Source organism: Elgaria multicarinata, chromosome 7 (assembly GCF_023053635.1).
Source record: "Elgaria multicarinata webbii isolate HBS135686 ecotype San Diego chromosome 7, rElgMul1.1.pri, whole genome shotgun sequence".
Taxonomy (NCBI): Eukaryota; Metazoa; Chordata; class Lepidosauria; order Squamata; family Anguidae; genus Elgaria; species Elgaria multicarinata.
This window is the reverse complement of record NC_086177.1, coordinates 56462110-56475251: the sequence shown is the minus strand read 5'-3', so window position 1 is coordinate 56475251 and position 13142 is coordinate 56462110. Positions and strand designations below refer to the sequence as shown.

Sequence of the window (13142 nt, the reverse complement as noted above, 5' to 3'; positions counted from 1 at the left end):
TGGAAAGAAAATTCAAACAAAGCCATTATTTATTTATTTTTAGATCCTCCTGCCAATTGTTGTATGGATGTGGAAAATACATTGTACAGGCCTTTATTGCTCATACCGACAAATGAAAAACAGTATCAAGCACTCAACAGTTTCAAAATGCAACGCCTAAAGAACTGGAGTAACCACAAAAGAACATAGGAAGAGCCATGCTGGATCAGACCAAGAGTCCATCTAGGCCAGCACTCTGTTCCCACAGTGTCCAATCAGCTGTTGACCAGGGACCCACAAGCAGGGCATAGTGCAACAGCATCCTCCCACCCATGTTCCCCAACAATTGATGTATACAGGCTTATACCTCTGATTCTGGAAGAAGGCTGAAAGAGCTGCTCTCTGCCAGAGACATGTATTTTGGTCTAGCTTGCTTTAATCCCAGAGGTGGCCACAGAGGGCAAACGACCTTGCCTACCTTATGCCTTCCTGGCCCTCAGCAGGGATAGGTCCAGGGCAGAGTACAATTTGCACCCGTGCTGCTTAGCGTGGCTGCTGGCTGGCTCAGCTAAAATGTACTATGGGCAGAATCCTATTCACAGCTGGGGAATGCTGGAAGCTGTAGCACTCCTCCCCCATCTAAACATTCATAGGATTGCCCCCTAAATGATTCATGAACAAAGGTGCTTCCGGATCCTAGCACTAGCAATGACAAGACATTGTGCAGCAATTCCGTCTTTCACTTCTAAATGGATTTTCCTTGGTAGGAGAAAAGACAGGGAGACATACAGTCTGTGATTAGGTGCTGAATTATAAAGTATCCTATGCTCTGTTGTAACAACATAAACATGGTAGTCACTGAAGTAGGAGTGGCTATTTTTAATCCCACCTCCTTTGAAGTCATTGGAGTGCTTCTTTTTGCAGGATTTCGGCTCAAGTTCTATCGTTGGGGGCATGGCTGTGCTCTGGATGAACATTGGATATAACAGGGGTCGAGAATCTCATTCAGCCTGAGGCCAAATTTCATTTCAGAGAAACTCTCGTGTGCTGCATTTCTGTGGCAAGTGGGGCCAAAGGCAAAACAAGAAAGGCTGAACATACAAAGAATGCCAGAATATTTCAGCTTAAAGGTTACTGCCAGTATGTTTTATGACATTAAGAATAACTAGTTGATAAGTATTATTCCTTCAGGGTCCTTTGCTCAGTAGTCCGGATGATATTCTTGAAAATGTCTAGGGGGCTGTCTATACACAGGGAAAGCCCTGCGGTGGCTGAGGATCTGCACTGCGCTAGTTATGCGACGCAGACGCAGCTTTGCAGCCACCGTGGGGCTTTCCTGCAAAGCTGTGAATTGAAAAAGTTGGGGATTTACTTCAATTATTCCAATCGGAGTGACATCAGTACGGCTCTTCTGCTGGCGTGTTGCTCTGGGGCCAATCCGAGGGCAGTGCCTGGTGAAAGGTGACCAGCGATTGGTCACCTTCCACCATGAAGAGGCCGGGGGTGACTCCGGTACTCAGATGGCTTCCCAGAAACACGTACTCCCTCCTCGGCATCGGAATTCCTCGATGCCACAGTGGGAGAAGGAAACTGCAGGGTTTCAGAGGGAGGCGGCCCCAACTTGGTGCCATGAAGACAGCCCCCTGGTTTGGCTAAATGTTAGTCCTTCTTTTGCTTCTAATGAAGAAAGAATAAAACATACTATACTAAGCGTGCTTACTTTGAAAGTTTAATTCAGGTCAAACACACTAGTTCAACCTAGGTCTCCTTCCCATCCATGCAGGAGCTCTAATGCACACACAGGTATTGCATATAGGCAACATCTATTCAGTTCAGTCCCTGGGGAAACTCCAGTTATATCTGTGCATGCCCAGAGCAGCCACTACCACTGCAGTGAGTGGACAGAAACCTGTGTGTGCGGGAGCTCGGAATGTGCATTGGAGTGCCTGCAGTGCTCCCTTTTCACATAGTTGCCTGTTTGGTGAATGTGTTTAGGAGGATGGTGGCATCACAATGACAGGCTCCACCTTGATCAACTTCTGCTCACTGCACTCCCTCAATACACATCCCCTACATCTACAGCTGTATGAGTGGAGGACCATGCTTAGAGTGTTCAGTGAAGAGCAAAGATTGGGGTGTATGTGTCTTTACTGTATGTGTGGAATAGCAGCAGTAGCACAACATCCAAAATGGGCTGAGGTGTAAGGTAAGTAAAGGAAGTTAAACACAATGCTCCCCATGAGAATGGCCCTCAACGAATATTCTCTGGACATACGTGTCAAGGGTAGAACTTTTTGGCTTCAATGAGAAATGTTACATTTGATGAAAAACAAACATGAGTTCAAACAGAACAACCTCATCCCAACTGTCAAGCATGGTGGTGGGAATGTGATGGTTTGGGCTCAACTTTGCTGCCTCAGAACCTAGACAGCTTGCCATCATTGACCTAACCATGAATTCTGCAGTGCATCAGAAGATTCTAGAGGAAAGTGTCAGGTCATCTGTCCATGAGCTGAAGCTGAACTGAAAGTGGGTTATGCAGCAAGACAATGATCCTAAACATATAAGCAGATCTACAAAAGAATGGCTGCGGAAAAAGGAATTCTGTGTTTTAGAATGGCTTAGTCAATATCCAGACCTAAACCCCATTGAAACGTTGTGGCACAACCTGAAGCAAGTTGTTCATGCAAGGAGGCCCTCACATGTAACTGAGTTGAAGTAGTTCTGTAAGGAGGAATGGGCCAAAATTCCTCAAACCAATGGGACAGACTGACCAACAATTACAAGAAATGCTTACTTGAAATCATTGCTTCTCAAGGGGGTGCTGAATCTAAAGGTTCACATACTTTTTCACACATGACTATTGAATGCTGAATCAGTTGTGGATAAATAAATGTTGAAAAAGCATAATATTTGTGTGCCAATTGTTTAATCAGGTTACTTTTTGTTCTATATCTAGGATTATGGGGTTAGATTAAGATCTAAATAACATTTTAGTTTGGAAGTATGTGACAATCTGAAGGGGTTCACAAACTTTTCTTCACCACTGGAACATCTACCTCAAGAGTTGTGTATGCTTCCTTCCAATAAGACTTGGTACTACATCCAGAACCTTCTGTTTGGTTATTGCTACTGTTTAAAGTTTCAGGCTTAGGGTTTGAAGTAGAGGGTGCACTGGATTGGGCCCTTATTTCTAAACCTTAGGTGTGTCCTGTAAGGTCTGCAGTCCCCTGGCTCTAGCTGAGATGGCTGTAAGGGGTGGTGGTTGCCTATTTTGGCAATTGTCTGGGTCTGCCTAAATTTCCGGGGAGTGAGCCCCTCCCCTCCCTTCACACACTTTAATACTAGCCAGAGCAAATATTGAGGAAGTTGGAGATGGAAAGGAAGAGAGAAGTTTTAATTGAACAGAGGAGATGAGAGGAAGAGGTGATAAAATCCTGAGTAAAATATTTCAGAAACCCCGCCCCCCCACACAGGTTGCTTTGCTATCTCAGTTTGTGAAACTTGTGGTAGGCATTTGCTTCTGTAAATCCATCAGTTCACTTGCTGTATTACAAAATGAATTCCAAAAAAAGAACCTGTAGCAAAACTGATCATGACATTTTCTGCTAAATCTAAATACACACAAACAGTCATACAGTAAATTCTACACATAACATTTCACATAACTCCCATGAATGTTAAAATGTGCGAACTGCCTTTTATTTTGAGCATGATGTTTATTTTAAGCACAATTCATTACTGAACATTATGCTGATGCAGAAAGTTTTAATGACAGGATTAGTGCTAGCTGAGGACTGCACTAAGTGTCCCATTACACAGATGTGTGCAACATTTCTTCCATGCCATTTTTTAAAAGCCACAAAGCAAATTCTGGAGTGGTGGACAAGCAGCTGGGCAGCAGCTTTGGGGAGGAGGTTCTTAACCTGTGTCCTGGCAACTATTTTGGGAGCTGCTTGGAGCAGAAAAAAGACACCTGGTAGGGGAAAGGGGAAAGTATCCACCTGCTACTCCAAGGCCAATTGGCTCCTCCGAAATGCTTTTGGGGTAAAAAAAACCAAAACCCCCAAAATACATTGAGGACACATTTCTCATGGATGTGTGTAATGTCTATTTTGGTTGTGTGCCTCCATTGGTTATTGTTACAATCCAGTCCTCAGCACTCTGAAGCCCGTTATACCAATACAAACCATCTAGATAGGAAGGATATAATATGAACATAGGAATATGCCTTATACCAGGTCAAATTATTGTTCATCTAACCCAGGCTGGCTGGCAACAGCTCTCCAGGGTCCCAGGCAGAGAGATCTTTCCCATCACTTGCTACCTGACCCCTTTAACTGAAAATAGCAGGGATCGAACCTGAGACCTCTTGCTTTCAAAGCACGTGCTCTACCCCTGGGTTCTGGTCCCTCCCCTCAAGTTCAGCTCCTCTTCCCTGGAGGCAGAGAAGTACCAGCTGTTCCCGAGGGAAGGGATGCTAGGCTCCCATCCCCACATGGGTACATCTCTATACTCAGGGATCCTCCCATTGCAGTCAATGGAATCAAACTCGGGGGGGGGGGGGGAAGGGATTTGAGGACTGTTATGCTCTGTGTTCTTGCATGAAATACTGCAGATGCCACCTAAAATCTCAAAAATTATGAAACTAGGGTAATTTATCTGGGAAATATAGATAGATATATATTAAACCAAAATACGTTTTATAGCTAATGAGATTTATACCTGACGATCATTTCTAGTGAATGATAAGTAGTATCACTGCTATTTTCTTTGGCTTCTGTGTACTATATTTATATAAAAAGGCAATTGAAAAGATCAGTGTAACAGGCAAATATTTTATACAAAAATACAAAAAATTTAAAAGCTTTAAAAAGTATATTCTATATTGCTGATCAGAACTGGACTATATATATTTATATATAATTTTTAATATATTTATAAATGTATATTTATATAATTTGGCAGTATTGGGGATTTTATCAAGTGGCTGTTATGTTTACACAGTAGCTTTTTATTTTTTTCCTATAGTGGAAAGGTCACGATTTGTAGTCAGCTTGGCATAGTCCATTTCTTACCAGAACAAATCTTCAATATTTGTATGCTTTATGGCTGAGGAGGATCTATAGGCGATTCAGTCCAACTGCATTTCTAATGAACACTTTTGTGCAACAGGTTGTAAAGCCCCTGAAAAATTAGATGATGTGGAGGACAAATTGTGCTGATGAAGTTTGTTCATCAAAGTTCTCAGTGCTCCCTCTCTTAGCTGGGTGATGATTCAGTCCCAGAGGATATTTCATCTTAAAGGAAATCTCAGTCTCTTGTGCCTCTTGGCTCACAGCCTATTACAATCCTGGAGCCTGAGCTAAAGTGGAAATGGAAAAACATCACATTAAATTGCTATAGAAGTGAAATCTGGTTTTAAAAACCCACAAGCTATGAGGGTTGGACTCGATGGCTTTATAGGCCCCTTCCAACTTTTCTATTCTATGATTCTATGAGCAGGACTACATATCACCTTGGCAAGCATTGCTTTCCAAACCTATATCTGCCAAATATAGGGATGGTGGACATTTGTAGCAAAAATCAATGGGAAACAGGTGTGTGTAGGGAGCAGATAAATCTTCTTGTGTCCACCTGTTGTCAACTGCATATTACTCCCCAGGCCACCCCCTCCCCACTTGCCCTGATCAGGCGTATTGTCAGTCTCAAAGCTCAGATGAGAAAAGAAACATTAAAAACAGTCTTTAAGCATTTGGAGGGGAGAATTCATGAGTGGTGAAAAGGTAAAGCACTTCCTTCCTGCCAAGTGATTCTTCCTTGCAAATACTGACCCCCTCCACTCCTTGGGTGGGTGTGTGGAAAGCATCTGGATCGGGGCGTAGCATGAAGAAAAACGTCAAGACACCCTCCTCCCTCGCTGCTTTTAAAACTAGAAATTTGTATCATGAGTTGAAATCCGATTATGGTTTTCCCATGTAACATCTATTTAGGCATTTACATATACACAATGGAATAGCAGTGCCTTATGTGTTGGTACTGACATGAAGGATGAACCGCCCCCCATGGTGATAAAGTAGTAGAACATATTTCCTAGTGCTGTGCAAGTAGTCAGAGCTGGGCAAAGCTGGTTATAGGCCCAGGCCCAATAGGAAATGTAGGCTCCATTTCAAACTGCTCATTAAGTATTTTTAATCAGTTCTAAATTCATATGAACTAGAACGATTTATAAAAATGGCAAGCACTTTTATTCAAGATGAATATAAGACATCACTTCTTCACATTCAGAAATGCTTTATGTGCTTTTCTTTGGGCAAATTCATCATCAACAACAGAAAAATCAAGCAACTTTGCCCAGGTGGACTCGGAGTAGGCCCCCTCGAAATCATAGGCCCATGCCAACTGGCCCCATTGCCCCCCACTCTGCTCAGCCCTGCAAGTATTAAAAGGTAGTTCATTGCTTTAGCATACACTATAGTCTAGAAAGTTCAGTAATTTTGGCATACTGTTGCTACTGCTGCTGAGTCAAAGCTGTATTTCTGAAGCCTGAAAATGCCTTAGGTTGTCCTTATGTGGTTAACTGGAAAGATAAATCTATTGCAGAAGTAGACAATCTGGTGCCCTCCAGATGTTTTGGATTACAATTTCCATATTCCCAGTCCATGCTGGGTGGGGTTTATGGGACTTCGTAGTCTAAAACATCTGGAGGGCACCAAGTTGCCTATACCTGATCTTTTGTATGATTTTGCTTCATAAAGAAGTGAACATGCATTTGAACGCAAGCTGCCCAAAATATAAGGAACTCATAATCCGTGTGTGTGTGTTTGTGTAAACTAGAGTAGCTGCACAATCACTGGATACTTGCCAGCACCTTGGAAGCTCAATAGCTTGAACAACAGAAAATGAACTAAGGATGCTTTGATCTGTAGACAGCTGCTAATATGGATCAAACTGCAAGGGCTTCCAATTATCTGCCCCTACCCACTGGGATTGTATTCCCCACTGTGCCAGCTGTGTAAACTTGGTTTGGGACTCAACCTTTGTAGCAAATGAGAAGCTACACTAGTCAAGGCTCTAACATACCTTTGTCCATCTCTTGTTCACAAATAAAACTGTTAACATCTTCACAGTGAAAGTCATTCCAGAGCCCAGCATGGATTAACCCAGCACAATCTTCCCCTGGTCCATGGCCATGTTTCCAGTCATCAGGCTGCCCAACGCTCCAGTTTCTTTCAATGAAACAGAAAATGGATCATTCCACAACACAAATAACAAACCATCATGTGATACTGTGACAGAGTAGATTGTAAAATTGTAGAAACAAAACAAAACAAAACAAAACAGCAAGCAATCCTGTTCTGGGCAGAAAATGTCCTCCTTAACAAACAATGCATGACTCTTCCTGGAAATGGAAAACAGCTGGGCTCCAGAATGAGGAATCAATTCAACAAGCTTCCAATTTTTGAATGTCTAAAATTAGACTTATGAAGTATATTCTGATTTAGGATTGCATATGGATATATGAGAAGGGGATGGTCAATCCATGGAGCTATGTTTGGCTGCTTCAGCTACAGATTAGCTATGGAGACATAAAGACGTTTTTCTGTAGGATTTACATATGCATCCCCAAATCAAAGCAAAAGCAATAGTTTCTTGTTATGCAGTACAGAGAAAGAGGTAGAACAGAAAGTAATGAAATATCATAAACTGAACATGTTAACCATCTAACACCAAAATGACTATTCTATGGCTAAGATTGGTTTTGTATACCTGTTTCTTCAGCCCTCTGTTACACCTTTGGAAGGAAAGATAAATTAACTACCTAGCAGTTTATATGATTGGAAATAAACAGTCAAACTCCTAAATATTTTTAAAATCCTTAAGGCTGCAATCTTATACCCTGGGAGTAAAACTCATTTTACTCCTTGGAGTAAAACCCATTAAATTCAACGGGACTTACTTTTGATTGCATCGCTAGCTTTTACAGAGCATGATGGTGCTGAACCTAGAATCTTGCATTATGGGCTCAAAACCACTTGACTATTTTCATTTAATAAATAAAACGTGCTTCCAACCTCAGGACTTTAAAGGCCCATCTTTACTGAAAAAAAGAAGTTGTTAAGCACATGTCTGTGGTTGCTGGCTGAAATGGTGCCAAAACACCTGAAGCGAAAGAACATAACACAACTAATATTTGCCCAGCTCACAGAGGCCAAGTGACCTTGTGGGAAGGCACAGAGCTTCAAGAAATAAAGAATTACATTCAGCTTAGATAACTGATGGCCCTGAGGTCGCGCAGGTACATGGAAAACACGATCTAAGGTAAACAGTGAGAAAATTAAAAGCTGCTAAATAAAAGGCCACAGGTTTGTTCTACGTTTAAAGGCGGTAAAAAGAAATGGTAGTTTGGGATTTACCAAGACCACACCCTTTCAGAGTTCAGAAGATAAACTGTGACTTTAGATACTTCAGTCACTTGCATGTTGCGCCGCACACTTTATAGGCCATTTCACTATACTAAAAATGAAGCAGAGTTCAATTTGCTGCAACTTAAAACAAAGTAGAAGCAGGCAGCCTTGCAGCCCTGGCTTTCTGCCAGTGTAAATGCTGGTTAAGTGAGGTTTCAAACCTATGATATTTAAACAGCATTCATATTTGGATTTTGTCTGACTTGGGCAGTATAGCCATGTTCTCTTCCTTCTCATGCAATATGTAAGCAAACACGAAGATCCCCTGGTCTACTTCCAGGACCCCAGCCTTCCCCACCAATGTCTACATGTCAGCCCAACTTTTGACTATCAAAGATGCTGCTCTAGAAATGTCTTCACAAGTTACCTGGAAGTGCTGAAAGAGATGGCATGAGTGAGCTGTGCTTCGTTTTTTGAGACTTCCTTATAACATGTGATGCTGCTTTAAAGGCAAGGAAGCACCAAAGTTCAATGCCTTGAAGGAATTCCACAACCTTTATACTATAAATCTGCCTGCCAATTCCGACCTGCAATCTCACTGCATACCACCAATGTCTTTTCACCACTCTCCATCACATGTACCCCCCATATATATATATATATATATATATATATATATATATATCCTGAAATACTTTGCCTATTCTTCCACAACCTACTCCAGTTCTAGACTTTATGTGCTGGTAGGTGCATCCTCATTCATAGACTGATTGCATTTTTCATCTAGTTCCCTCTTTTGTCCAACTTCCAGAACTTCATCTCCTAAATTTCATTTCTTCTACTTTTTGGCTCTATCATCATATTTTGTTGTGTTCCCATCATCTTTGGGACATCTTTGGGAAGTTTATCCTTGCTCTTTCTACTGCTCATAATAGCAATATTGTCCCTTTTGTTATCAACTTCATATTGCCTTTCACTTGTCATATCTCTGTTCTGCCTCTTCTATGGTGGATACGTCATATACTTGTTTTAGGAAGATGATTTCAATTAAATATGGTAGGGAGAGACACTAGCCAATCTAGCAAGTGACACTTCCTTAACATAAGCCTCTGTGCCAAATGTGCCAAACAACAGACAAACTGAGTAACAGAAAGGTAATGATGGCAGCCACTCAGTGGAAATGATAGATCTTAGTGCTTTTGATCCAGTGTTAGCACTAAGAGGGACATTGTACACCAGCCTTCCCCAAGCTGGTGACGTGCAGATGTGATGGAGTGCAACTCCCATCATTCCCAGCCAGCATGGATTTGCAGTCCAACACATCTGGAGAGCAACAGTGTGCATTCTGACTCCAGTTCAAAAGAACTTGGCTCAGTCTGAGTTTTTAGTAAGTTTCCATGAAAAAAGAGAGAAAAGTTTGGTTTCCACATCTGATATAAGTGGAAGGGTACCAACTTCCCAAAGTTATGGAACTCAATCTGCTACCTGTCAACAAATGTGGACTTTCTCCTTAGGTCAGTTGTATTACAAAAAACAAAATATAAAGGAAGTAAAAAGAAAAAAAGCTGTGATTTTTCCATCTCTAGATTACAATAAAATTCTGTAATAAGCATCTTGGCAAATGGTGTGGTTCTATGGTTCCTTTACTCAATATTCAGGGTTTTTTTTGTCAAGGAAATAAAACCTTGTGAATATAAAGGAGAGGGAGTCTGAGTTTAAAAGAGCCAAAGACAACAGCATTTCCTGATAAAGCATCACTTCATTGTAAAGTTTCCCATCTGCAATATCATGTCTAAACGCTGACTAGTAAAACAGGCAATAGCAAGAACAGTAGTAGAAGTCAGATAATGAGGAATCTCCCTCCACTTACATATATTCTGGTAAGGTTCCATCCAGCCATCGCCATTCATCTTCCTCCACTGAATCTGTGAGGCCGATCCAGAAGCTGCCTTTTGCAATAACCTGCTTTTTTAGCCATTGCTGTGCACAGAAGAAAGTAGCAGTTGCATTATTCCACATCTCAAAACATACAAAGGATACATGTGGCTGACCCCCTTGGTGTTTCCTTCTTCTTTTTAAGTCATGAAAGCTCTGTGGTTGTCTGAATGTACAGTAATAGTACAGACTACGGACAGCTGAGCTTCCCTCAGTTCAAATCAGACTGGCTTGGGAATAAACTGAGCTACTTCTCCTAAAACTGGCAAACAGCCCAGCTTGTTTCCAAGCCAAGCCAAATTTAAATTGAGCTTGCTCCCGCCAAGCCTCTAATCCTCCTCCCCTCCTATTTGGCTTCCCTCTCCTCAGGTATCCACAGATTCCCCAAACCTCCTCTTCTCCCTCCTCCTCACTTACTAAGCTGGTGTTCCAAGTGGAAGTTAGCTCATCGTCTAAGGCCCTTCTCCAGGTGCCTCCTCCGAGGGAGGCTCGGAAGATGGCAACAAGAGAGAGAGAGCCTTCTCGGCGGCAGCCCCCTAATTTTGGAATAAACTCCCCAGCAAGGCCCACCTAGTACCAACATTGTTATCTTTGGGGCGCCAAATTAAGACCTTCCTCTACTCCCAGGCATTTGACAGCATATGATAGATTTTTAAATCTGTTCATGGGATATTGATTGGATATATGTGTGTCTGCTCCATTCATATGTTCGTCATTAAACTGTTCTTATGTTTTGCATAATACTGTATTTTTGAGGTTTTTAATCTTTGTAAACGACTCAGAGAGTTTTGGCTATTGGGCAGTATAAAAATGTAATAAATGAAATGAAATGGTGCTCTGGAGGCAGCAGTAAGCCATGGCTAGTGGGATGAAAAAAGAAAGGGTGGTCTTGCCCCACCAACCCCGCCACTGCAACAACTGGAACACTGCCACAAAGGATGCCACGCCCAATAACCTCTGTAAAATGTAGTTTCCTGAAAAGCTACATTTCACAGAAGCTACTTACAGCATAGCATGCTGCATTGCCATTAATGGGAAGAAGAGGTCTTCCTCTTTGTTTCTCCCCTGCTTGCCGCCACCAGAACACCAGCTCAGTAAGTGGTGGCCAGACATTTTAATTTATATAATCCCACAGTCTGCCCTCAATCTGATGTGAGGGTGGGCAGCGTAGAAATATTTTACACTGAAACATTGGAGGTTGGTCGGTCGGTCGGTTGGAAAGGAATTCTTCTCCATCTCAGATTAAAATTTGAGCCCAAAAAGAATTCAGGGATTGTAATACTTATCTCACATTTAATCACGCTCTGTGGCATATTTGACGTAAGCATTATAAAACCTCAAGACTTGTATTTCTGAGGCTGGAGATATGAGTCTCCGCAACATTGCTAGTATAAACACATGGTTAAAGCTTTTGTGACTTTTCCTTCACAGAACTAGTTCACTCTTGTATGTATCTAATCTGATTTCCCAGCCCAGCATCTGAAGTAATGAGAAGTGATGTGAAAGTTATACTTGCATGTGTGAATCAGCTCACATTGACCAAACCACAAGTCACTACTTGATTAACATGCGAGCATGAACCAGCCTACAATGACCCTATTCAGCAAAAGGCAAATGGCCAAAAATACCAGTACATTTTAGCTCAAAGCTATTACTGCCAGTAAATTAAGACTTAAGAGAGGAATTTCAACGTTTTAGAATGGGGGCAAAGCCATGCAAAACATGAAACCACCAAATGTTCAGTGGTTGGAGGGAAAGAGGCATGGCCTTCTGGAGAACCTCAGAAGGCCAGATTGGGACTTCAGGCAAGCTGAACTTGGTTGATGGACTCAGGTTCAACACCCCTTCAGTACTTCCTATATTGCTCTTCTGTGCTGATAGTCCTTACTGACTTTTGAACTGAACTGCGGAGAAAATGAAATTGCTTGGCCTCCCTGCAAGCCCTGCTTGCCAATGCTTTGATATCTACGTTGCTGAGAAAGTTCTACGTCCAAAGAGCCTGTCAGAATGCCAGATGTGGTTCTGTACCTGCTCCTCTTTACTATTGATGAACACTAAATGCGATGATTTCTCTTCGCAGAAAAGCCTTGCATCTTCAAAAATGGCTCTTTCCGAAGAAAAATAGTAACAGTTGTTTGTAAAATTCTTCCAGTAAACAGGACAACCTGAAAGATGAAACAGTTTTGTTAAACCAATAAAGGGACTTGTGGCACTTTAAAGACTAACAAATGGGTTATGGTATAAACTTTCAGGAATTATAGTTCACTTCATCAGATGGACCAGTGAACTAATGAAAAAACAGCCTTCACAAATAACCTGACTAGACAAGACAGGGGTGTGGTTGGTCAGTAGAAAGTTTGACTCTGGGACTGGTATTCAGCCTGTTCTGGAAGAGGTGGCGTTCTCCCTGAAGAATCCGGACCTTGGAAGTGCTCCTTGATCCTATGCTATCCCTGATCTTTAGGTGATGGAAGTAGCAAAGAGTGTGTTTGCATCATTAGGCTTGGTGTGCCACCTGCAAGCCTTCTTAAATTGGTCTGACTTGACAACAGATATTAGTGCCTTGGTTACATCACTTTTAGACTAATACAATGTGTTAGTCTAAACCCCCACCCCGCAAAAAAAACCCTCCAAAAAACCAACAACCCTTAGCTCAATGAGGATTGAGCACCCTCAGTAGCCTCCAAGAGCCACATAATGTTGAGGGTATCAGCTGGAAAAAGAAAGAGAGGGGGATTATCCGCTTGAGCCCCTAACAGTTTAGAATATCGTGAAGGTAGAAATTAGGGTTAAAGAAGATGTGTGCTAAGAGATTAAACT

At 41.9% G+C, this 13142-nt stretch overlaps 1 protein-coding gene across 2 annotated transcripts in view; it reads right to left on the bottom strand.

Annotated features, from left to right (window-relative positions):
* Positions 1-4746: 4746 nt before the first annotated feature.
* Positions 4747-13142, bottom strand: part of COLEC12 (collectin subfamily member 12) — a 99883-nt gene continuing 91487 nt past the window's right edge. For both annotated transcript variants that reach the window (XM_063130608.1, XM_063130609.1), the window contains 4 exons: positions 12351-12487; positions 10258-10367; positions 7063-7208; positions 4747-5344 (listed from right to left, as the gene is read on the bottom strand). In XM_063130608.1, the coding sequence (XP_062986678.1) occupies positions 5325-5344; positions 7063-7208; positions 10258-10367; positions 12351-12487 (413 nt within the window). In that variant the 3' untranslated portion in view covers positions 4747-5324. The remainder of the gene's footprint in view (positions 5345-7062; positions 7209-10257; positions 10368-12350; positions 12488-13142) is intronic.